The sequence below is a fragment of the Myiozetetes cayanensis genome, unplaced genomic scaffold (assembly GCF_022539395.1).
Source record: "Myiozetetes cayanensis isolate MyiCay16 unplaced genomic scaffold, myiCay2020 scf7, whole genome shotgun sequence".
NCBI classification, from domain to species: Eukaryota; Metazoa; Chordata; class Aves; order Passeriformes; family Tyrannidae; genus Myiozetetes; species Myiozetetes cayanensis.
Genome location: NW_026087964.1, coordinates 7,673,331 through 7,700,705, shown reverse-complemented (window position 1 = coordinate 7,700,705; position 27,375 = coordinate 7,673,331). Strand labels below are relative to the sequence as shown.

Below are 27,375 nucleotides of genomic sequence, written 5' to 3'. Positions count from 1 at the left end.
CACTTTTCATGATAGGAACACTCAATATACGTGACTTCCCTTGGAAGAGTGAATCAGAGACAAACAACACTGGCTTTTCCATGACATCTATGCTGGATCATTCAAAGTTCACAACAAACTGTTTCACAAACTGGAGCCTGCTTCAAGTCCACTTGTGAGATGGCTGTTAAATAAATCTAGCTCATGCAAATTTAGTCACCTTACTGCTCTTACGTAGACCAGAAAATCAAAAACATCATATGTGAGATATTCTAAACATACAGGACACAGTAAGACTGCTTTCAGGTTTGATAGCTGGTATGAAACACAATGGTTCTAAGTCTGCATTCATTGGCACCACCTGTACCCTGGCCACAGCCCTCACACACAGGAGCTTGTTCTGATTTGCAGCAGCAAGGGCAAGGTGTGGCTTCAGCCCACAAAACTGATCAGAATAAAACCGGTGTTATTATAACACGGATTTTTGGCTTAGAATGTTTTCCTAGATATATCACTCTACAGTTCGGACAATACATGGACTGAGCACTGCTATGTCCATTTCTGTAGGAAAAATCCAGCCCTTTCGCAAGTGACATTGGCTGAGCAGGATGAAAGTAGAACATAAGCTGGCAACCAATTCTGATTGGAAAGAGCACTTGCCTCCTAGAGATTCCAAGCATCGAATCACATACATCCTGTAGTGAATGTGAAATGGACGTAAAGAAATGGCAAATCTAACCTTAGTACCTGCTTCCAGTATTCCCAGTGTTGTCCTCAAAAGCTTGAAGATACCAAGATGGGTTATGTGGGCCCTCTACTAAGAGATGCTGTGTGTCTGTGTTCATGTGTCTAAGCCTGGTCTGTTTCTGTGCAAACCTATAAACTCACATAGTCTTGGGCTCCCTGAGTCCTGGGTCTTGCACAAGCCTGAAATCTGCTGAATGTGCAAGTCAATAAGTAAGTTACAATCTTCTTCTTCTGCCACAAGAAGAAATAATGATAAACTGCTTTTCTATCCAAAGCTACTTATTTCTAGCAATTCTGTAACACAGAAGAAAAGGTCAGGGAAGAGGGAAAGAGGCTGGCCGGGAAGGCAATGGTTTGTGCTTGTCACTTAACTCTGCATATGGTTTGAATGTGCAGATGAGCAGCTGGCTCTGCTTTTTCAGTAGTTACAATCCTATTAAAACTCTGCTAACTTAATTGTTTAAAAAACTACCAATCCCTATTTAATGTAAGATGGTCTACAAAGGAGTCCTTCCTGCAGACACACACATTCAGCATAGTGCAGCAATCAGCAGGATTGGTTTGGTCCCCTCATTACCTTTATGGTGCAAGTTTGAAGCAGATCTTGTTTATTAGCTTTTTTTGCAAATCTCTGTGAGATCTTTGAAGTGGTCGGGCTCTTTGAGCCAACAGGCCCTGTCCTACACCTGGTGTGAGGCAGACCAAGCAACTCCAATGTTAAACAAACAGCAATTCCAGCTGAGGATGGTGGATGAGTTATGGATAATGGCAGCCAGGACAGGCATGATCCATCCAAAGCAAACTATATGTCGTTGTAAAAAAGCAATTTAGAGCTGCATTTGCTATTCAGACCAGTCTGATGCATTTAAACAAAGACTCCATTCTTTAATACACACATACACGTGTATGTATACACATAAACAGAATACTTTATAGGATATGTCCAGATGAGCATCTCTCCAACTTCCTGTCCTTTCCTGGGCTCATCATCCTTTTTATTATTGCTATTATGTCTTGCTATACCCCAGGCTTAAAACAGCACACATTTGAGGCTCTTTTTTTCTTATAACACTACTTGCCGGATAATTAAGCAACAAACACATTGAAATATTTAAAAAGATAATACCAATTTGGAAACCTACTACATGTATGCAAATTTGATAAATTAATGAGGAAATTTCTGCTCCTTCAAAGTTTTTCTTTAAAATTAATTTTTCTTTTCCTTTTCTTGTCACATTGCCAAGTTGAAAATACAGTAAATTTATTTAAATATAAATATTCCAAAAGTCTAATACTGTTATCACTTAATTTTTATTAAAATATCTCCTATTCTTAATAGTAATTCACAGAAAGATACATTAGTTTAGGTGAGTCTTTATTCAGTCCTGTCATTGCTCAGTCAAAAAAAAAAATCAAGCTCAGGAATTTTGGCTGAACATCAGCTTCAGGATTTGACCTTTGGAAACTAAGCATTCTGTTACAATAAATTATATTTGCATTTTTCTATCTTACACTACTACTCTTTGAGAGAGGTGGATGATACAGCAGAACTGTAGCTTAGTGACCACGGACCACACAGCCACAGGAAAGGCTGAATAAGACAAAGGACTAGAAACATAGGCCTATGTATTTGTAGGATAAATTGAGACTATTTGTAATACTAGGAGGATGCTTTTTATAGGAATTAAAAATAAAACAAACTCTAAGTTTCCACACTCCCCATTTAAACTTTAAATATCCTGTATAATCATCCAAAACTAATGGGTTTCATCAACATCTTTCTAAAACACCATATGGTCAGACATTTGCTAGGTTTCTGGCTATCCTTTTTTTAGTTAAATTGCCTACATACTGATTTTTTTAAAATAAAATTTAATACAATACATAATGTTATTCCTCTCTTCTTCATTGCTATTACTTAGGCACAGGAACATCTAGGATAGTGCACAAACAGGACAAATGCTTGCAAAGCTTCAAGCAAATATCATTCCTACCTCCAGCCTGGTCCTGTCCACATCCTTAGGCAATTTCACACGAACTCGGTTTGTTACAATAAGTGTTTCATAAGGATAAATCTGTTAAAAAGACAAGAGCATATGAACTCCAGCTGAATCTGATTCTGATATGCGGAAATGGCCATGTGGGGAACTTACTAATTTAAACGATACATACTTGCATCCTGATTTTGACAAATATTTCACTGGGACAAAAATTAACAAAAAAAAAAAAAAGTAAAAGAAAGGAACCCATGTAACCTTGCTAGGAAGTGCTGAATCTGATTGTTCTTCCAGTGTTGGAAAAGCCCTTCTTACCTTGTATTCTGAAAGAGAATGAGAACAGGTTCACAGTTTAGAATTTATAGGGTTCTTTTAGTGTCACCATAATAAACATTAAGATATGCCAGAAATTTGTTATGCTACTACATTTCTCTCCTCTCAACAGTTTTTGTATAACTGCATGCATAGTACGAATAATAACCCCCATGCACTGAATGCCTATAACACTGTCTATTACCAAAGCAATAGTCCTTGAAATCAAAGGTTTATTACAGAAAATCCATCTCCTGATGCCATTGGGTTACACGGTGAGTATGTCTGCCAAAATTGGGAATTTCTTTTTACAGGAGGCTTTTGTGCAGAGTTAAGTCAGTCTGTCATCCAAAAGTCCTGCCCTTATTGTTCTTTACTGAAAATAGTTAAAATATAGGGATTATTACAGGCATGTCAGTTTGGGAACATATATGAAAACCATTGAGATAATACAATATTCCAAGATGCCAACATCCTGCACTTGGGCTGACTGCAGTGGGAACAACGATAGTGAAGAAAAAGTTATTTGGGGGTGTGTGGACAATGAGTCCTGGATCTACACTAGCACAAGAGAATTCTAGTAGGTCTGTTATGACTACCACAAAGTCATCTATTCTCTGATTATTAAATGCAACCAGGATAGCCAATATGTTTTCATAGACCTTTTTCATGTTTTCATAGACCTTTTTGTGGTCTGAAATGAAATCAGAGATAAGTCTACTTATCAAAACCTGTACTTAAAACTATTCAAACACAGAGACAAAGATTTGTATCAACACAGAGGCACGAAGTGAAGCATCAGAATAAGATTATCAAAATGAGTTCGTCTGTCTTGGAAATAAAATCCTACTCTTCCCCAGGAATTGATGCACTTTCCTAAAATTTCTCAGCTCTTTTGAAAATTCCAACTCAAGTTCCGTATTGAGTTCATAGTCCACTTAAACTGCAATAAAAAAATATAATGCAAATAAATTCTCATTTTTGAATTCCGTACATTTTAACCACACTGTAGCACAAAGAATAAACACAATGGACTTTTTTTTTTTTTTCAAATTAGTCTTGAAGGAGTGATTATCTTAAATTTTCTTCTCTCTTTGTCATGAGACCAACACCAGAGAGTCTGTTGCCACATATCGAGGATCCTACTATTGACTCAGCCTGGTTGCATCACCTTATGACTTGCAAGACTTCCGACAGGCCTTTATGTTTGGCTTGGTAAAAAGAAGATTCTCTGTGATAAACATGATACTGAGTCGTGTCTCTCTCTATTCCTTATCATGAGAACTACAGGATGACCTCAAAAGAGTAACCTTAATGGCAATATGCTAACAAACATTCTCAAAGGAAGAAAACACAAAGCAGGGTGGAAATGATATGGCAATGTACCTTTCATCCCCCAGCTCGCCTCCTGGTCCGTTTCATATTGGCCCATATTTTCAGGCTGACAGAGAAAGAAAGAAGCAATGTAACAACAAAATACACCATAAAACCACTCTGCATGTTGTTGAGATAAAAAAAAGAAAACCAGCTGGTACTACACAACCAAAAAACAGATCCTTGAGTGAGACAAAGAGAAATAAGTCTCACTCAAAACTAATTGTTCAAGCAAGCAAGGTAAGACTGAAACTGTCACATGCCCTTCCCTGTATGCAGACATCTTACTGACATCATCACAGTTCACTTATGCTGCACTGAAACTTTTCTCCTGCTTTCTGCTTCACACTGCTGATGCCACTAAGGCCAGGAAGAACTGTGTATATGTGCTATCTTTTTCCTTTTCTGGCAAATGCTATTATGAAAAACAGTACAGGAAATCAGAAAAGCATTATTATATGATTCCCTCCCCCCGCCCCCAAGTCTCATTTTTGCCTGTTAGGGTATAAAGTGTGCACAGGTATGCTCACAATAACCTGCAAGGCTCCCTATTGTTTGCTTTTGGTTTCTTCTGTTATCCAGCACTGGGATGGCTGATTAAACATAATAAACCACAAAACCTGGTATGAACCTACAATCCAAACAGGGGACATCTATTCTAAGAGGAATTTTGGCCTCAAGGATTTGACCATGAGCAACCTTTTCAACTTTTCTACAGCTTTGGGACCCTTTAGGTGGGACAGATGCTGCCATCTGCTGCTTTCCCATCACATTGCATGGCTTCCTGAATTTGCTTTGGCCTCATCTGTGGGAAGCCCTGGGATAGGCTTTGCTGCCTCACCAGCACAGTGCCTGGGCACTTCAGTGCCTTGATTACTTCACGTTACTGGCAACACTTATTCTGAAAAGTTGGGAAAAATCTCTTGACTCACAGGTGGGAATAGGTTTATACAGACCCTTTCAAATTACTAAATCTTATTCAATTGAATTTCAGTGCCACTCATTGCTTCAGAGAAGAATTCAAGCAACCAGGTCTTGAAGCAACACATGCATAATAGTCCTGTAATATTAACTCAAAAGGATGGAACTTCCAGTAGATACTGAAAAATTCATTTAGCTACTCCTTGATAGTTGCTCTCTTGTAGCTCCTTTCAGTGACTCTCAGTTTGACTCTTATCACTGGGGAAGTTTAATCCTGCTCATGTGCTTTTGCAGGTTTCACATCTTCCTTTGGAGACAGAAGGGAATTCGAATGAGGTCCTGTCCACGTAATTTGGACACAAATCAATCTTCAAAATGTAAGTGCACACGCATCTTTGTATTGAGAGCTTATCACTAAAAATCATAATGATTTTTCACCTAAAAATATAAGCCATGAACTGACAATCCATAATGCTAGGAGAGAGAAGAGAGGCTAGAGAGAAAGAGAGGCCACAGTGTCAAGGATGTCTTTTTTTCTAAAGACTAATAAAAGTTGCAGAAAAAGGGTTAGGAAAAAATGTCCATTTGATCTGATAGTAATTCTGTTAGGCATTTTTCCTTCTAGATTGCTGCTTGTCATTCTGTCTGTAGTTTCCTCCCTGCCCTAAAAGTACAATGACTGTGTGTGTATACACATACACATACACACACAAGTGTGTGTGCATAATGGAAAAAACCAGAACATATGGTTCAAGAAATGCAATGGATGCAGGCTGGAGCAGCTTTGCTCTAAGATCATTACCTGCCTAATTATAGGCCTAAACGTCTCTATCATTAATTCAAGCTATGCTGTGATCTATTAATATGTGCAGCCTGTACATTTTAGACCTTTGTTTGTTTTGGGAGGAGACTCAAGATCCTTAATGCTCATGATGCACACAATTAAAAGGAGATGCCTCAGTCAGTCTTATTCTTACGGGGAGACAAACTCTTACCCACATAGGGTATGAATCTGTCAGACAGGGCTGGCAGCCAAAACACCTCGGAAGTGTTATTACTGTGTAGATTTTCAACTAGTTACCGAGTTGTCTATTTATGAGACATTATCTCCTGGAGAAGGTATTTAAACGTATACCTACCTGATGTAAGCCATTCTTTCCATAGCCAGGTAGAGAAGCAGATTTAGAATATGGAAATCCTGTAAAAGACATAAGATATAGCTATGTTTTTTTGCAAATCCTTCACAGCCCACTGTAACACAGAATCCAAGAAAACATCCAGAAACACACAATTACAAGATCAATTACATTCTATCAATGAGATGAAATATAACTGAGCTATGCTCATCTCTTCTCCATGTTTTATGTACATGAACACGTGTACCAATGTCTAGAAATAACAGAATGCTAGGGCAAGACATGAGGAGAACTGTGGGGCTCATGTTATGGAAACTTTATTCAGCTATGTGATGCAAAGCTTGTGAAATCTCTGCCCTCCAGCTGAGTGTTAAATCATTACTTGAAACTGGGATAAAAGGTATCATTTTAGATTTACATCACTTCTGATCATGCTGTATGTGGTCTGTTTTTTTGTTCTGTTTCTTAAAAAAAGAAGGGTTGGTACCCTACCACTTAAAAACCCCCTAAACTAACATAAAATTTCTTTTGCTTTCTGTAAAACTTCTTGGAAAAAAGCAAAAATGACGATATAGTAATGGGTAAAGTAAATCAGCAATAGTATTAACACCCAAGTGAAAGTTTTAAGAGGGAGAAAATTGGCAAAGTGGTGTTACCATGGATAAACGATGTAATATAGTGATGAAACTGTGTGTGGTCACTCTGAGACAACTAAAGAACCTTTACTTCTAATGTTAAGACCCTAATAAGAAATTTTAGAAGCAAAACAGTAGATGAACAAATGTGTGTAATAAACATTCTTGATTCTAGTACAGGAAACTATGTTGAACTGATGCAGTGTTACAGAAGTCAGTGAGTTCGAAGAACTGAATGTACAACTCTTTTTTCTGTCCAAATTGTTAGCAGTCTGTGTGCAAAGAGGAATGCAGAAACGGAATCCAGACACCACTGGATTAATAAATACCCTAAGGAGATTATTAAGAATAAGCATATAGAAAGAAAAAACAAAAGGTGGATCAGCAAAGAGCTCATAATGTGCTGAGATAAGGTGAAAACTGCCAGAAGTCAAGCTGAGTTAAACACTGAAAATGATATTAAAACAAATACCAAAAGTTTCTCCAGCTATCCAAATAAAAAGGAAACAAGGAAAGAAGAAATGGGATCACTGGGAGTTGTGCTATGTCAGTACTCAGCAAAGGGGAAAGGTAACCTAGGTAGGGCTACAGCACTGAAGGAGTATTTCGTTCATGGAACAAAAGGTGGAGTGCTGAGCAAGGATGGAAAACTAATGGAATAAGGGTATGCCAGTGAACCACAGTCATAATAAAACCAAAATTCCAAGCACTTAAAGTACTTAAACAGGGAACAATAAACTCACATTAAATTGCAAGTCCAATATCTCTTACCATTGGAGTTATTTATATTTAAGAGAGGGAAAAAGATAATGAAACCAGAAGCTTATAATTGACTGTTATCTAAATGTCAGTGACATCAGAAGGTAAAAAGTATAATACTTGTGTGACAGAACGACTGCTTCTGCAACTAAACTCTTATTTCTGCTCGTGCCTGGAAAAAGCTGCTAGTGCTGAACATCAGTGTGGAGTTCAGATTAGAGATGTAGTGATGTAGGTGAGAGAGTTTTGTACTATCTCAAAGTGATATTACTCAGATACCAAGGAAAAAGGCACTAAGGTGAAGACCAGTTTGAAACCAGACCCAGCCGAGGTTCAGGAGCTGCCCCGCAGGCCGAGCCGCATCCGCGGGCACAGGCTGACACCGTGTGGCCGCCTGGGAAAACCCATCGGGAGAATTGAGCCGAAATGGCCCCAAACCCACCAGTGAGACCCGCCGACTCCAGCGGGGATTGTATTTCACTTTTTTTCTTTTTTTCCTGTCACAGCCCGCTGCAGATGTACTGGGACAGAGAATTTTTTGGAGTAACTGGCCAAGACAAAGCAATCTTTCTCTCTAATTCGGCAAGTTCTGAACATCAACTACTCTCTGCAGGAATATGACTCCTGCTATTTCCTGTATGACATCTCACTCCAATCTGGGTATTCTGAGGTTGCCTCTCAGCACATGAGGGACACACATGAACAGCAAGGGTTACACAACTTGCTATATGTCTTCTTTCCTAAATATATGACACTTAAAATCATGAATTATGGTAATTGATTAACCATCAAACATTTACATATACAGAAACAATATTCCACACGGGTGGAATAAAGGAGATGCAAGCTCCACTCTTGCCTGCCAATTGCACAAGCCTTGCACTGATGTGCATTCTCGTTAGTTGTGTTTTTCTGGGCATAGAAATAATGTGATGTGGCAAAATATATTCTGGAGCAGAACAACCCTTCCCTGGTTTGCTCAGAGGCTGGACAGACAAATGCAGGGCAGTTTGCTCGGTATATTTGGACACACCACCATCGATTCGCAGTTTGATGCCTGCTAATTCCCCCCACCCTGTGTGTAGCCACTTGGCACCAAACCTATACCCAAAAGGTTTATTTTCTCTGATAGTCACTGACTATGCCACAAAGATGGGGCTGGAAGTCAGAGTTCTCAACCATAAGGGCAAGAGATAGAGAAGCTACTCTTCTGTGGCCAATGGGGCATGTGACAGGCTATAAATATTCAGAACCAAACAGGGAAACACTGAATAGAGAAGGAATTACTTAGGATGTATGTGGGTATTAAAATAGTCAGGTGAGTGAATAAAAGCATAAAGAAAGGGGGAAAAAAAGTGCAAATGTCAGGAAAAGAAAACTTCCTCAATGTCCTTTCTATGTAGCTGCTAATTGGGTAATGGGGCCAACTTTCATGAGGGACAGAGAAATGATGATAAAATGCAATGGGAAAATGAACTACAGAACGTATATTGCATTGACACAAAGGTGATATTGACCCTGACACGGAGGTATGACTATCCGTTGCATTTCTAGTTTTATTAGCTCCACATTCCCAAGAGAATAAAAAATCATAAAAGAAATGCAGGTATAGAAGAGTGACAGGTATAGCAATATTCCCAGAAAAAGAATCAACACGATATGTTGTACCTGTATAACACAGTTCTTGGTGTGCTACATACCTCTCCCTACTTAAAATTTGTGTTCTCTCAATACATGTGTAGAAAAGCATCAGATCAACTCCAAAAAGCTTCCAAACATACCCAGTGTTTGTATTGCAATGAAAGCTTTAGGTGTTCATTCATGGGCAATAATTTATAGATGTTAGGTGCGTGAAGTGGTCAGATTTGGTTTCCCCTGCACAGGGAATCCTGTAATACCCCTTGTGCATATGTATGTGAACTCTGGTGAGGATTAAGTTATCAAATCCCTTCAAGTTGGACCAGTGAGATTGATGATCTGAAATAACTTTTCTTCTTTATCTTGTTACAGCCTTGGGACAGACTTTGTAGCATCTGTTTTCCTTCTTTCTTGCATAGCTAAGCCATAATTTCCTTAATATAAGTTGATGGAGCCAACTATCACATTACCAAAATGCCCACAAGACTGACATCCTAGCCCTGGTGCCAGACATGCCTTGCATTGGATGCATTCTTTAGGAAAACTGCTTCCCCAACTTGTTTACCCCAGATGACCTGCTACTGCTGTGTGGTATAAAGTGGAGGAAGCAAGGAGAGGAATGGCCCAGTTATCTGTTAAAATTAATTTAAGCTATTTTTTGTCATTCACATAATCTAGACGTAAAATTCAGACCCAATTCTGATGCTCCTGACTTGCTGAAATGTGGAGGAAGAAATGTGTAGAACGCGCTTGTGGTATTGACAGCTACCATGGTCATATAGTCTCCAGACCAGAATTTAGCTACAAAATTATTCCATTTTCCACCTAGATTTCCACAACCTTATAAGGTACATATGCTAAGTTAACACTTGGAGAAAAGTATTCCTTATGCTTAACATAATACAGAAGAAGTGGTTCCACCCGTATTCAAAATACATAGTTTGTTTCAAGAAGTAATTAGCACAAGCCAAAAATCTGCCTGATACTGCCATCCTGTCTATTGAAAATAAATAGCATATAATAAATAGGCACTTTTAGGAGGGGCAGGTTTTTGTGGAAAGGAACCTCTGCTCTCCAAAGACAACACAGTTCATTTATACAGGCAATGCTGCTTCTTTTACTTACATGAAACTACAAATAGTTTCACTGTCAAAGTCTGAAGGCACTGAGCACTTACAAGCCATGGTAGAACAAACAAATAGGTGTAATGATGACAGAGGTGTAATAGGTGTAATAATGTACGACAGAGAGACGAAGCACAGAGCCAGCTAGAGCTATGTGGCCCTGCAACAGGGCCACCTTCCTTTGCCACAGGAAGGAAGTCCCACTCAGCCTTGCCAGCAGGGCAGGGCTGCAGCACTCACGGGAATCTCTGTCGGTTCCGGCAGTAAGAGACAGGGACCGTGTTTCTGAATCCGGGGAATTAGTTCTGGTGTCCATATCCCCTTTCAGAATAAGCCAACTGGTCTTCAGCTGGAGAGAGTAAAGAGCTGGTTACAAGATACAGGATTAACACCTGAGTGCAGTTCTCCTACTCCACCTGTCTCGGAAGTCTTATGAACTGCTCATATGTTTATGCTCATTGCAACGTGTACCATCCTTCATCAAATTCTAAAAGACTGTATAATCATTTAGACACTACAGCTACCAAAAGCTTCTAACTTTCAGCTGGGCTGAGGATAGTTTCTCTGTTCATGAAGCTGCCCACTGTGCCCCACTGTAGAGGATGCACTGTGTCATTTTCTTATAACTAATCTGCCACTAATATTTTTCTTCTGTGTTAATATGCACCCTAAGTAAAAGTCCACAGGATTAGCTGAATCACCAATGTATATATTGAGACTGAGTGAAAATTCATAAGCTTATTGCTCTTAATCTCAATATCCCTATTTCTCTTTACTGTAGAATTTATATTCTACAGTATTCTCACCCTTTGGGTGAGAGATTAGGCTTTTCTATCTCTTCTTGGAAAGGCCCTAAAAGTAGTAATGATTATTTCAGTTACATGAAAGAACACCTTTATGTATGAACATGTTTTAAAAAGCAGTTGCTTCAAGAAAGATCAATAAACTACTCCCTATTGTTCTGCCTGATCATTACCTTTTTACTGTCTTGATCCAAGCTTCCATCCTCGCCTTCTGATCTTCTTGCTGCTGGAAGATTAAGTTAATTTTAAAAATTAGAACAGACTATAACATTTTTTTTTGGTCTTCAGTTCTGACTGCAGTTATGTTCCAAATTTTTCTAAGAGGGGGAGAAAATCAATTTTAAATAAAAGAGAGCTGGGCAGCAATTTCTATACGTAGACCTATAGTTTCACAGAATTACTTAATATCATTTTGAAATTATTACAGTAATACTCATCCTTCAGGTATACAGTGAATGTAGAGAATCTATTCCTGCTGGATTTTGAACCTAACTTTTTAGGAAGAAACTGTCTTTGGGAAATGATTGGTGAGAATAATAATTCTACAACTTAAGGACAGATGTATATGATCACTGCACACAGGGCAGCCATTTCCCCATTCTTCTGTGTTACCATGGTAATGAAACTACACGTGGTCACACAGATATTTTGTGGTCAGCACACTCAGATCTCCTAAGTTCCCAAAGAGGATAGACAATGATGGTAAAAAACATTAGGAACAAACTTGGTATTACCTCCTCATGAAATCTACCAGACAGATTGTGTTTAAAATTCAAAATTCTTGACCAATCACTTTTCTGACAATATTGTCCTCTTCTGACTCTACTGTCCTCTTAAAGAGTGTTTTAATAAAAAATGTTGCTGATATTTTACCTTAGCTTTATTTTCTTGTAACTTTCCAACTTGCTAAGAAGAGAATTGAAAACCTTAAAGCTATTCACTAGATAGTTCCCAAACATCAAATGTGTCATTTATGTCCCACAGTATTCAAGGTGCTACTCAGAAATTTCAAAGGTTCCACAGGATCTTGAGAGATGCAGAGGATTAAAGCCAAAATCAGTGGGGGCCATGAAGGCCAGTCCCTCCCAAGTTCCTGAGAAGGCTTCATACAACACATTGCTGGCAGAAAAATTCAAGTTCCCTGAATTTCATCAATAGTGAGCATTAGCTTCACCACTTTAAGGGATGCTTGATTCTGCCATGAACCTGACGTGAACTGTGGACTGCAAAACTCTTTTGTTGTAACTCTGAATGATGTTTAAATATTTCTAAATTTCTAAAACATGAACACTGCCCCCCCCCCAACAACCACGCAGGCTACTACACTCTTCACTTTCCAACTCCAGCTCTGAGCCTAATCTCTCTCATGTCCCATTTTACCACCTTCTTTTTATTCTGAAGTTGGGTGTTTATAATAGAAACACAGAAGCTGTAGCTACAGCAAAGCTGTTGGGTGCTGATGTAACTGAAACCTTTTAAAGCCAAATGTTTTGGAAGAGCTTCTTGCACTTTTTGTTTTAAAGAACATTCTTGTGCTTGTTTGTTCAAACTTGGTCTCTTCAACAAAGGAATGTTCTCTGGCTCCTTTTCAGCATGTATTTGTTCAGTGTCCCATTAGCTCGAGGAACTGAATCATCCTGTGTTCACGCTTTAGCCGTGAGTTCTTCCAGAACAAAAGATAATTATTTTTAAATTTTATTTTACTTTATACTCTTTTTATTGGAAGGAAAGTTTATTGATTTCTTTGGTTATTGTTTCCTGGATTTTGTTTTGTTTAATTTCTTAGAATAAATTATGTTTTGCTCTCTGGTGGAAAAAAAAAAAAGCATGTATTTTCAACAAAACCTTTCAGAACATCTATAACCTAGAAAAGAAAGTTTAAAACATTTATTCTTGTTAAACTATTGAGATTGCTGACTCACTAATTTAATTCTTTGCTCGCTCCAATGATTATGAGGGACAACCCCACACAGCAGTGCAAAATTGACATAATCCAGACTTTGACAGACAGAAAAGTGATATTAAAAAAAAAAAAAAAAAAAAAAAAAAAAAAAAAAAAAAGCTGTTGCCTAGAATCCTCTTTGCAAACCAAAAGTATCTATAAAATTAAGTGACACAGTCAGGATACAGGACATTAGAATCCTGTCATCACCTTCTGTAAAAGAGTGAAGCTTGCAACAGATGGTTGTTACTTTGCATTTGGTCATGATCTTTCCAAACACCACTACAATATTCAACTTTTTCTCTTGTCAGTATTTGTATATTTAAAGCCAAGAAGGAATTAGAGAGCTTGGGCAGACTATAAGGTTGGCAGATTGGATTCAATCAGGCACTAAACCAGACAGATAGTATTTTCTTGCCTGAAAGGTAACATTACTTTGTCCAAGATTAGGATATCTGGAGCAGAAAATGTCTATCAAAGACCAACACCTAAAGGGCACCGAAATGTCAGCAAGTCTGGCTTTGCTCAAAACCATACACAGAAAACCCCCAGAGATGATCTAAATCTGGATGATCCAAATGTGCAGTTACTTTATCATGAAGTACCAGTTACAGTGAACCTGCAAAGGCTGACTCAAGTCAGCTCGGGAAGCATCAGCTGACAACTTTCTTTCTCCTGTTACTGTATCAGATCCAAACTAGAACTTCAACCAAACAGAAATAATTGCAATTTCCAAGAAAGATAGTATAAAAATTATAACTACATAAAAGTGTCATTTTAAAAACTACGTTGATTAGGTAATTAAAAAACAGTTAAAGCCCCCTGTAACCACAGAAGAAAAACATGTAAAATGTATTCCAACAGGGACACGGCTCACAGGCACCGCCTGGAACTGCCCTCACCATGAAGAGTGCTATAGCTTCATATTCCCACCTGTATCCCTGAAGGCACATGCTTTTATCCCCAAAGTGCCTTAGCTCACAGTGTGATGAACATCCCTCATGTTTATTTTATTATTTTATTCATTGCCAAAGGGGGGGTGCAATCACAATTAAAATAAAGCTTTTGGTGTGGGGCAGACTTAGATATTTTTATTTTTGTCCTTTGCTCCTGAGTACAGGAGTACCCAAGTCATGACTCTTTTATCAGAAATGTACTGCACTTTTCAGGCACCCTTATTGCAGTAGAACCCTCACTTATTTGCTTTCCAAAATTAATAGTGGAATTCGGTTTAGAAAAATGAATTCCCTATAACTACTCCTGTATCATGAACCAAGATCACTGTCAAACATCACTGAGGACACAGTTGGCACTCACACTACTATGGAAATTGCACTGATGTTAATGAGTGAAATATACTGCAAAAATAATAATAGAAGAAAGCAGATTTTATACTTTTATTTTTTATATTTGCTAAAGTTAGATTCTCAGTGGCATAAAAAGATGACATATTTCCTTCTGTTCTTTAGGATATCATTGCTGGGACAACCAAAGGTTTTCCAATCACATCTTGCTGATGTTACCAGCTACATTTGTTCCTAACTGCCATGGTGTGACCTACAGTTGTTCTTTTTTCGTTATTGGTATATTTTATTATTATCTACTATCTTACTGATATCTATTGTTATTTGATATCTTTTATGGTTATTGATATTTTACAGCTTGAAGAACTTAGACATGAAAAGTAGGTATTTCATATATACCACTTATCAATGAACACCACTTGTCGATGAACACTTTTTTCTCCAGCAATTTAGAAATCAGATTTACAAAAACTAGACATACCAAGGCATGGTTTGAAAACAGAATAGTCTTCAACATTTACAAATTTCCTATCATTCCATAAATAAGAAAACTGCGTTGAAGTTAGTATCAGCTCTGAATTATCAAGACAAATCAAAATACCATCATCCCAGTTTTGGAGAACTTACTGTATCCTTAGACTGCACGTTATACAAAACAATATTTAATAGTCATGTTACTTTTTCTCCTTTTCTATTTGAGATTACAGGGACGCAATGAAACGCAAAGGCTTCAGCAAACACATCTGAGAGTCAATATGCTTTTTTTTTTTTCAAAGACAAGTAGATAGAACTGCAACAGAGAAAAGCAGACTGTACCATGCTGTTTGTAGATAGGAGGTTTCCTATAGATGTTATCTTTTACGCCAGTGTCTGAGGAAGAGGAAAGAGAAAGGAAAGAATGAAAGAGTAAGCAAGCACTTCAGACCACACCGCTCATTTCCTCTCAATAACACCAACAATGCAAAAAACTTCATCAAAGACTACGCATTCATTCAGTGGTTTGTCATTCACTGGTTATTGCAAAACAATGGAGCTTTATCCATCGTCTTTATGTATTGAAAACACTGAGTATACCTACCCATGCAACACAATCCCCCCTAAGTCCCTCAGAATGCTTTAAGACACCTTGAATGGCATCCATCTGGTGATGTGTATCCTTCACAGACAGCAAAGAGAAACTGGCTACATTTGTCACTACTTAAAATTCCTATAGAGATACAAGACTACTGTAACAGTCACATTTGAGAAAGGACTTTCTCCATTAATTCCAAATAAAGTCTATATATTCAGAGATAAATGATTATACCGGTTATAACCAATATTCTTATAGGAAATCCTATTTTTTTTTCTATATTTTGAATTATATAGCTAACTTGGCCTTCCAGAAATTTTCTGGAAGACCCCAGAACCACAGGCTGGGGTTCCCATATCATGTTGTACAGACACCTGCTTTGCTCAGTACTATGGACCTGAGCAGATACAATTCATAATTGTGGTCTTTTTATAGAAACATTAACCCCAGAAGCTAAAAATGAATAAATGAAGTATGCCAGTGAACAGGTAGATATGCTTAGCAGTCAAAAAGCTAAACAGTGTGGATATAAATTTTATGTTCTTGTTGACTGAATGTAAAACTGGAAAATGTATATTAGATATGCAAAGCCAGCCACAGTGAGCTTCCTGCCTTTCTAAAGTTTCCAGCTATTTTTAAAGTTTATGTCAACATGACTTTTAAATTCAGAGAATAGATGGATAAGGAGAAAAAACCCCAAACAAAACGAAAAGCCCTTCAGTTTTTCCTCCTGCACACACATTCAACAGACCTATGCAGTTATGGCACTATAAATCATAGAATCTTAGAATCATTATGGCTGGAGAAGACCTTTGAGATCGAGTCCAACCAATAACCCAGTACTGCTGTAACTAGTCTTGGTAACATTTATCACTGTGTGCCTCCTGTATAGCAATTTTTTTTAAAAAAATATACGTATATGAGCACACAGCTCATGAACTCCTTTATTTCTGAGAGGAAGTTTAACAGGTAACAGACATTTACTTGTCAGACATTTTCTTCTCTTTCTCTTTGAAATTCACAAATCAATGCAAAAAAAAATACATTCAGAAGAGAATAAACAGGTGTCAGCAATTGAAGATCAAAAGCTAAGCAGTTAATGCCTACCTGGAATATGGAAATGCCTAGGAGCCTGCTGATAGACAGAAGGTGAAGATTTGCTGTCAGAGTACATGGATAAGCTTGGAGTGCTCCGACCACTTTCACTGCCTCCAAGGGGAAGAGCAAAGAAAGCAGATAAAAGAAAAAATGGAAAGCAAAGTAGAGTATTTCAAGCATAAAAGCTTGTTCAAAATGACTTGTTAATCCAACAGTTTTAAATACACATTTTTTGTAAAACCCATTATTTTTCAGCACTGTATATTGGTTCAGATGCCAAACATCTCATCAAAAACTAGTATCTGATAGATCATATCAGATTAAACTGCCCTACTTTGAAATTAAAGCTAGTCTTTTAATGACACTTTCATAAAGAAAATCAAAGGATAAGAACATCCACAATCCTGTAATGTGTTTTTGCACAGCCTTAACTGAATAATCTACTGATCAAGTGCTTTAAAAGTTTAATGCTATGGTTCATAGCCTGTCCCTGAAACCAGTAATGAAATCATTCAGTAGTGTTTAAATTATCTCAAAGCAGGACTAGACCAAAATACAAATGTTATGGTTAAATCAAATAATCCTGCATGTATCAGTGACAAAAAGAGATGTTGAAATTTGGCTCTTAATTGCAAACTTTTTCCACAGGTAACATGCCACAGTATTTTTATGCAAACAAGGTTGGATTATCAAGTCATGGATCTATAATGCCATAGTCACTTCACCAAGTTTCAAGATACACATAAGATTGTTCCATATTAATTTTTCCACATTCTGTCAAATGCTCATTAAGTGCCATTCATTTCCTCTTATCTTATTTCCCTGAAGCACACACTATGGCATTATAGGGCTGGTTGGCAAACAAAAAAGTAAAGCTCTACTTTTTTGGGACTTGTAAAATCCTTTTAGTTTACAGCACTGTTAAGCAACTGGAAGCAAACATGACATTTACTCTTACATAAAATGACTGTTAATTTGCTGTTACTGCTTTAGTGTGGACGAAGCACAAATTTAATGGCTAGTAACGATGAAACCATAGCAAGGTATGTTGAGGGTAAAGAAAATGCAGCAGCTCAGGGTATTGCATCTGTAACTGAGTTCTACCTTTCATGGAATGGACATTTTACAACAATAGAGCTCCTGGACTACCAGAACTGTCCAGGCCATGCCCATGGAGGTGATCTGTGCCCTGCTGATGAGCAGTGGATGCATTGTCATCGGACTGCCAGCCTTGACATGCACCACTGAGGTCAAAGGGTAGTGCCACTGAGTTCAGCAGGAGCAGAGACAGGACAGACAAGGTCAGAAGAGCGTGCTGTGTATCTCACGACAATGCACTGACCAAACAGCTCTAAATTTTGTGTCTGTTACTTTATTAAAACTCAAAAACCATTCAGCTGTGGCCACTGTGTACTCAGTAACAGTGATTTCTTGTTGAAAAAGTGTAATCTGAGAAGTTGAGAAACTGGAATCACAACTACAGGTGCTGATAGCCTATGACCCTTCCAAAATGCAAGGGAACAATTACGGAATTACTAAGAATCTGGTGCATCACCACATACTTGCAGTCAAGTATTCCTCAGACAAGGAACCTGACAGTTATTCAGTTTCTTGATTCCCATTTTGCCCTTGGAAGAAAAAAAGTGGTGACAGGTTTTCACTGCACATTTATGAATTTGCTCTTTCTTTGCTGCTTGCTGCCCAGATTCCTGGTCATCCCTACTAAATGGAATAAGCCTCAATGTCACTAGTAGATACTTCTTAAAGTAAGGTCCCTTACAGCTCCAAATTCTTAAAAATCTTGTCATTCATTCAAATGAGATGCTGTTATTAGAATTTTGTAATTTAAACAGAAAATGAAAATTCTCAAGCAATTTTCACAGTGTATTAATTCCTCATTTACTTAAAAATCAGCATATTATTAAAAATGTATATTAAAATATGACCTGCAGGAATAAACACTTCTTTGATCAGTGACCCAAGGTGCCAGTATCATACCCACACAGAAAGTCATTCTTCAGGGATAGGGTAGAGTGTCAACAAGGAATCAGGAGGAAGTATTAATTAAGAGGAATAAACTTGTAAGAAAACAGGATACAAGAATAAGTATCAGGGGACAGCAAATCAACAAGTTGTTCAATGCAGCTGATCATCTGTGTGGAGCAGTTTGCAAAGCCATCATCTCTAACTCGTTTGAAGTGAAAGAATTATTGATGAAATGATGGAGAACGTTCTTCTTGCAACCCACTCATACAAGCTGATTTACATTCAAACTTTAGTTCTGCCACTGATTTGGACAAACATCAGTAGCTGTTTTTCAAATTTTGCAAACAATGTTTTTAATAATAAACCAAACTGAAGACCCATATAGAAAGTTACTGTGTAGAAACTATAGACAAATGCTTAACCTAGGCTATAATTTAAATCTCTAAAATGAGACTTTGCCAACAAATTATCTCTTTGTAGGTTTCCCTGCTACACACTGACAAAGAACTTCAAATAAGGTCTCAGAGAAAGGATCAGAGAGAGCAATTTTTCAAAGTTTTGGTTTTGTCTTCTGCCACAAGCATCCACAGGCTGTGATCTGCTTTGCTGGTCAGTGAAGAGCAAAAAAACAGAATCCTGAACTCTTCCCTGGATTTTGTTCAACTTGGAAAGAATCTGGAAAGGTTTACTTTGAACTTGAGTATTGACCACAAAAACTTCCTTGTGTCCTCTGGCTGCTGACAGGGCAGGCTGCACATTTAAGTCTGTGTGTGGAGCCAACTGACCAGGGCTTTGACCATGCTCCCTTTTCAAGGGACTGTCAGGAAAAGTATAGTATTGCTTATACTTCCTTCCTACTCAGCTTTTATCTTATCTGGGAGGATGGGAAATTTGATAACGAGTTACAGTAAGAGCTGTTTAAGTTCAGGACTTGACAACAAACAAATGTCACTGGTTTAATGAGGGAGATGTCCAAGCCTACTCACGAAACTGGATCATTTAATATCTCTGCCCATGCTGCATTAAGATAGACAAAGCTTTTTGAAGTCTGATGACTAATTCTTTCAAGTTTTCAAAGCCAAATAAATGGGCTTTGGAAGCTGTACTCCTGCACTAGAAAGGCAAGATAATTCCCACCATGTTTTAAGTAAGCCTTTTTTCAGCAGGGCTCAGCACACTCACTGACTCCATTACCTCAAGAGGAAGAGCCACACCAACCACAGGTGCTTGGAATATCACACCCTATGACTTGCAAGGGCATGAACTATGGAGCTTTCTTGAAGTGCAGCTGGACTTATTTTGAGGACAAAAACCTTAAAAGAGCACAACCAAACCACTTTTCTTCATGATAAAGAACAGATCATGCTATTACACTCTACGGGACCCAGACTACAGTACACTGACAGAAGAACAGGAACTCCATAATCATATTTTTTCACTGGAAAAAATTATGAACTATGTCCTTCTCAGGAAAAATATGAGGCAAACTCAGTGAAATCAAAAGGAAGATTTCACTTGTCCTAATTTCCCTAGGGTAGTAATATATCTGTCTCCTGGAAGCTTAAAGAAATATCTTTTATGACAAATGTGGAGTGCTGGTTCTACAAAGATTAATTCTAGTACTATGAAGCAGTGTATTATTTTTGGATTTAATCATATTTTTTTAAACAAGCATGATTTCACTCTCTTAAAACTGAAGTGGCAACATTAAAGTTGGTCTGGATACAAAGTAACTATTGCTACAATCCTCCTCTTTCCTCCTCCTCCTCCTCGTCAAAGAGAGAAAAAGAGCACATCCACACCATCAAAATGCTCCTCCAGATAAGGAAAAAACCCACAAACTCGAACTCAGAATTCAGAGAACTTGAAAAGGACGAAGCAAATCTTCTGACTCCTTTTGGACTGACACATTAATCCAGTGTATAATCTATACAACCTCAGCAAGGCTCAAGATTACCTATTTAGGAAAATTATAAACAGGCTCACCTTTTCAGCCTCACAAGAGCACTGTGAAGCACTGTAAGGTACTGCTTACAAAATATTTCAGCTCCTTGACAAAATGTGCTTCAGAATTGCAAAATATTATAATTTTGATCACATTACTAACAGTTATTTGGGTACAAGGAGTTATTTGGGTACAAGAGGATTTCTTCATCCAAACAGCAGCAGTTAATAATTGCTGCTGCTCTGAGCAACAGCAGGTAGCACTGAACAGAAACTCATTTTAACCAGGAGTGCTGCCAAGTAACTGCCAGCGGGACTTTGAGAAAGAGCTTTCCATTCAGTGAAATTGTGCACTGCAGCATAGCAAAGAAGTTTTTCTTACTCAGTACATCAGGTTGGATAATCCCATCCAAATTTAGAGGACATATAAAAAAATCCCAATGCCTCAGAGAATACCAGGATGTGTGCCAGCCTTCCAAAAAATGCCTAGGAGGGTTACTGCTTCTTCTTGTGGAAAGGAGATTTGCAGGTAGACTCTGTAATGGTAACAGTTTAATCTCATCAGCTTTTTCCTCCAAAATTTTCTCTCAGGGATCATATTTGGAAGACTTGAGCCTGATTCTGTTCCTGTTTATACCAGTGAAATTCAGCTGACTATTCTAAAGGCCATGAGTGCCTGCTATTCACTTGAGTGTGCAAGTCTATCTCCTGCAGAGGGTCACTTCCTTTTCTGTAATGGTTACAACAGCAAGAACAACTGTTTCACTTTATGAAATCACACGCATTGAAATAGTTTGCCATTCGTGTCTCCTCACAGTTGATACTGCTACTAGAGAAGATGGAAGCAGGGGGAGATGTAGTAGCTGAATGTCTCCTCTTTCTGACATTTAGCTAACAAGCTAAAAAAAAATGGCTTTGCCTCAAAGATTCTTGGCGTTCCTCAGTACTGTCCCACAACCTCAACGTGGAAGTCGTTAAAAGTTAATATCCACTGCAAAAAAATTAATGGCAAGGATAATAGATTAAATTACTCTGTCTTATAATATATGGCACAGATTAATTGATAATCAGTGCAGCTGTATTGATTTAACCAGCTGTCATAACTTTTGGCAATGCTACAAATAATAGGAAGAATATCTAAAAGTAGGCTGGAATGTTAGATAACTGATCATCCTATGTTGTATCCAGTGTATAAGCTTATTATACTACTTGTTATCACCACAATAGGGTAAAGATATTTTAGAACAAACAGACTTTTAAATAATTCCCTCCCTCAATTTCATAAAAAGCTAAATCCTTCCCTCCACCCCTTTGAAAGACACTTAACAGTCACTGAAAAAAGCAAAAATAAAACAACCCATACCCACTCAGTTCGTAAAACTTACACAGTACATCAAGAAAGCACTTGCACAAAATTAAGACAAATTTTATCCAAGTGGAAGCCATGCTTGCACAGACATAAAAGTGAAACACAGCTGAATAAATCTACAGTATCACAGCACGGTTTTGCATTCCTGGACCTTACCTTTGAAGAAAGGGATGTAATGATGTCTGAATGTAGATGTAGGGCTTGGGTGTTGGGGCAGGGAGATGCAGCTACTGGTACCAAGACTCTGAGTACCAGCTGGGGGCAACAGAGAGTAAGTGAAAATAAACTATTTAGTTCACTTACTGAAAGCCACAAATTACAACGCCATCCTTTTTTTTTTTTTTTTTTTTTCAGGAACATCCTCCTGATGCTTAGAAAACATAGTTTATACTTAAGACTTCATCTTTCACTGGTTATTGCTAAAAACATGACAGTGGCCACACTACAGGGTTGGCCAAGGGACAGGGGCTTTCCGCAGACAGAAAAAGTATCCCATAAAATGCTTTAACTGTAACGCATCAGAAAATATTCCAGAAAAGGCACCACAAAAAGCATGGCTTTACTCAGGGGAAAACCTGCTTATTCAAAAGCTGCAAGAGGGAATGATAAATGCTCGGAATGGATCTCATGAAATGAAATGGGGAGAGCCTTGTCTCTGCTGAGAACTGTGCCACGAGTGGGTCCAGTTCTCACTGCCAGCGAGGCACACTGGTAGGATTCACTGCACGGTGCACCAGGGCACTCTAGCGCACAGCTAATTTAAGTATTTGAAGAAACATCCTGAAGTTATTTGAGCTCTGAAAGTTAGATATGTGATTAAGTACCTTGAAAAACATTCTCAGAAGTCATCTTTGTTTGCTTTGCTGTAATAATGTCCTGAAAACATATTTTGGAGGACTAATGGCAATTATTAAAAGTGGTGATTAGGATGATTATCTTCTAAAGTGTCAGAGAAGCTGTAAAACATTAGAATTCATTTGGAATTCCTTTCCTCTTTCCTTATTGCTTTAACAGTGTGCTGCTAAACCCAGAGATGACACAGCTGCTAGACCTTCAGGAGAAACTGTCTTTCCTCTCTCTAATAGATTTTTTTATACTCAAATTCATTTCTACTTTGTCAAAGATTTTACATAGTAAAATATTCAATTCCTGCAAAAACCATTTCTGTTACCTATAAAAACTTCATGTCCCTGGAAAGATTAAGAACTCACAATTCTCCAAACTAGTTTATAATTATAATGTATCCCCAATGTTAATTAAAAGACACCAAGAAAATTATATAAATTATCTGTGTTCTCCACCAAAAGGATGGAGTTGAGAAAAAAACAGAATAAATTTTCAGCAATTTCATTGATTATTTCCAGGGATAACACTCTGTATGAATTCCAAATATGAATGAACTTTTGTAAGGCATTCTAATGTAAAGGTCAAAAGGAGGTGATCCCTCCTGACAAGAGCACCAGCACAGCTGCTACTACAGCCCAAAGCTGCAATAAACACTGCTGTAAACATCTCAACTAAATCAACCTGGCCTTCAAACTCTAGCCATTAGAACCACTAGTCACTCTCCAACTCTTGCACTGTGGAGAGGAGACATGAACCATGACCCTGTCATACAAGAAGGGATACGAAATCATTCAATCACCCTCTCATGTGCATTCATTGCTACTGTGCCACACCTTGAAAGAGCTGTGGATTGAATATGTACCTTCAGGCAAGATGGGACCACAGTTAAGTCCTTTAAACTATTCTATCTTGTGTCTACATAAAATCAAATTTTTTAAATGCCTATTTTTGTTTTCTTCAATGCATGTTCCTGAAGCACTCGTTTCCTTTCTTCCCATGGGATTCTCTGATTACAGTAAATAAATCACTGCAATGAACTGCTATTCCACCTTAAACTCCTGTCCCCTGGAGTCTATTCTACTTGCATCACAAAACCACATAATGGAAAAATCTAGAGAATAAGTAAGGCTGCTTTTTTTATTACCTGGTCTGCTGTAATGCTGAGGAGAATGGGAGGTTGGGGTGTAGCGACCATAGCCCAGTGAGCCAGCAGAGCTCGGGCTTGACGTTCTGTACTGCTTGAAAGATCTGTCATCTTGGTCACCCTTAGAGGAAGACACAAAATACATGTCATTAGGGAACAGAAATAACTTCTGAAACAGGCAGAACATGCCATTTTGCATGTTTCTGTGCTGTGGAGATGGAAGTCATTGTCCTAAGACTCCACGCAATCCCAATGAAATGAGGTGGCTTTCAGCACCTCTTCCTCAGTGTGACTGAAAGAGCTCTGCCAAGTATCAGAGAACGGTTGTGTTACCAGGGAAGTCAGCATATACATGAATTTAAAGTTACAATATAATTTGAAAAGAACATACATAGGTGGGTGGAAGATGAGATCAGGTTAGCGTGATAGCAATATGGCCACCTTGTGCCCATATGAGTGGATGCATGATGGTTACAGACAACACAAAAATCAGCATTTGTTGGTTTCATTAAATCACAAAACCAACTGTATAAGTTGCCCAGTGTACCACACTGTAACACGGTCATTATGCTAGGAAATACATATAAGCACTCATATACAGCAATAGCATTAATACTGCAGCATTGTGCAAAGCAAGTAAGACAATTCAATCCCCACTAAACCCTTGGCTTTGACCAGTTCAAACCATGTACACCAATTCCAAGCCTCTCACTCCCTACAGCTAGTTAAATTGCAACTGCAATTCCCATGTCTTCTTAACAGTAAAGCCTTACTGAGTGAAATAGATGTGGAAGTGATTTTTTGTAAACTAGCTACCTAAGCAAATTCAAATTTCTTGTTTCTTTTAGGAAAAGTGAGAATTGGCTTGAGTTAACTTCAGATTAGAACACATCAATGTAAACTGCAGATCCTCCTTTATGGAAAGTCATATTACAAAAAATTCTTCCTTTCCCCTATCCCAGTCGAAATGAGTGAAGATACGCTGTACCATAGCAGGTGTTAATCACTGAGGAATATGGAGACACCCTTAGGCATCTGTGTGATTCCCACTGGATTATTCATCATTTAAACACACAGTAGATCCTGCTTGGCTCTATCATCATCATCTGGTTTCCTATCAGGACAACTTAATTATATCCATCCATTCATCTTTAAATGGGATTATCCTCGACTCTACAGAGATGTACAATATTCCCACACCATCAGTTTTCCTTCTGTGGTCCAGGTGTGCTCCATCCCTTTAACCTCACCCCAGGCCCACTGACTGCCTTTTCAAAAGTGGAAAATCACTTCTGTACAGCGGTCAACAGCATTATTTCTTTAACGTTAAGTTTAGGAGAAATTACACTAAAAGCAGAGAACAACTGATGCCTTCCCAAGCACGCAGCGTTCTGTAGGCATTCTACCATCAGCTCTATGTCCAGCTTGAAATATTTCCTTCTCAAAGTAGTTACATTATTTACTACCCAATGTCTCTGCCAAGTCTTGTGAGGGTATTTAAATATCATATGAGTGTTAGCTAATGGTCTGTGATGTATCCAATTGTATGATACAGTGGAATTTTCCTCTAATAAAAATCCCTGCCACAAAACTGGTGATAAGTTTGCAGATGATGATGCCCAAGCACCTGATAATGGACTCCTCAGAGAAAGACAGCAAGCACAGAGAAGCTGGATAACGTGAGAGTATTCACGTAACACAAATCATGGTAGCCCCAATCTCCACACCAGTATCAGTTTTGAAACTTACTAGTATTGGCAGTTTGGTAACTCGTATGTAATTTAAAGGAAATTGTTATAATCTTCCAAAACACCAAATTTTCATATTGTTTCAGACCTTACCTTTTGTGTACTTTGTATCTCTGCAAGAAACAATCTAGTTCATGAAACGCAGTATTAAATAAAGCATGTTTTTATTTTTAAACTATCAATCAAATTACATCTCTATTGGTTAACTTCTCTGTTTAACTAGTAGTTAAAGTAACAGTTTGTGATTTACAATCCTTAATGAATATTCACAATTCTCCATGATTACTAAAATTTTGCAGTACATAAAACTGGGATAATGGAGAAATTAGCCAGACCCCTGATAAGTAATTGAGTATGTAATATGGGAAACTAAATGAAATGCTTTCACTGCTTCCAAAGTGATGTTTCTTGGAGCAATGACTAGTTTTGATCATTAATGCACATCAAAATGCACCGACCTAGAAGTTGAGGTATGTGCAAATGATTTAATAGTATGTGAGCACAAATAGTATAAGCAGTTTAACTATTTGTGGAATAAAAAATGAGAAGAAAAATGAAGAGAAAGTTTTGCCAAGCATCAATTCAAGTCAACTCATGCTGGCGGCTTTAAACGTAAACATAAATCATATTTCCCAATACAATTTATTAAGTAGAGCTTGAAGAAGTGACCACCATACCACCTTTATTTTGGAAAGCAGAAACATGGACGACAGTGGAGACAGATGCATACAGATGACAATCCAGAAGCAGAGTACTTATTGAACACAAGTAACACTGTGAAAAGCATAAATTATAAACCCCATGCACTGTAGAGGCAGGAGGCAAACGCCACACTTCAGATGCTGCTGGTTATCAGTATGACCAGGTTTATGCACCACAGAATGGGTCAGAATAGGAGAACAAAGGCATTGGGGATTACCTCAGTAGGTGTTGGAGAGAGCAACTGAGGTGACTGCAAACAGCAACACACAACAAATTAGTGATACAAATTCATGCATGAGGTTACTTGTGAGAAGAACTACTTCAAAAATATCACTATCCATGATACACATGATACAGTTAGGAAAAACACCTGTCAATTAAGTTAGGGCATTTTTTTCTTATTATCTGTTTTTAAGTACATAAGGAATAATATATAAATAATTTCATATTAGTCTTTTAGGGATTTCTCTACTACAGAGTCCTGGGGTCTGGTGAGGCCAGTCCTGTGTCACAGAGAGTGCTGCTAGCAGGGAACTTCCATTTAAAGCAACTGCCTGAAAACTACATACAAGCCCTCATTAAATCTGCACTGAAGGATCTCCAGAATCAGGACTAGAACTGGCTGTTTTAAGGAAAAGCAAAATATCTGCACTATTTAATTTTCAATTAAACATCATGTAATTTGACGATGTGCTGCTCGTTTTCCTTTCAAAATTAAATGCTATGTTTGGCTAGTTGAGCAAATCTAGTGAAACTATTGCAGCTGCAAGTAGTAGCCAGGATGCTGAAATTTGG

At 38.0% G+C, this 27,375-nt stretch overlaps 1 protein-coding gene across 10 annotated transcripts in view; it reads right to left on the bottom strand.

The window, feature by feature from the left end:
- Positions 1-27,375, bottom strand: part of ABLIM2 (actin binding LIM protein family member 2) — a 137,830-nt gene that overhangs the window by 12,081 nt on the left and 98,374 nt on the right. For 2 of the 10 annotated variants that reach the window (XM_050337624.1, XM_050337623.1), the window contains exons 11-21: positions 26,798-26,830; positions 24,131-24,251; positions 22,297-22,395; positions 16,851-16,952; positions 15,488-15,541; positions 11,599-11,651; positions 10,863-10,971; positions 6,470-6,528; positions 4,422-4,476; positions 2,982-3,046; positions 2,721-2,801 (exon numbers count right to left, since the gene is read on the bottom strand). In XM_050337624.1, coding sequence (XP_050193581.1) covers positions 2,721-2,801; positions 2,982-3,046; positions 4,422-4,476; positions 6,470-6,528; positions 10,863-10,971; positions 11,599-11,651; positions 15,488-15,541; positions 16,851-16,952; positions 22,297-22,395; positions 24,131-24,251; positions 26,798-26,830 — 831 coding nt within the window. The remainder of the gene's footprint in view (positions 1-2,720; positions 2,802-2,981; positions 3,047-4,421; positions 4,477-6,469; positions 6,529-10,862; positions 10,972-11,598; positions 11,652-15,487; positions 15,542-16,850; positions 16,953-22,296; positions 22,396-24,130; positions 24,252-26,797; positions 26,831-27,375) is intronic. The other 8 variants (XM_050337626.1, XM_050337629.1, XM_050337631.1 and 5 more) reach the window with 6 other exon arrangements.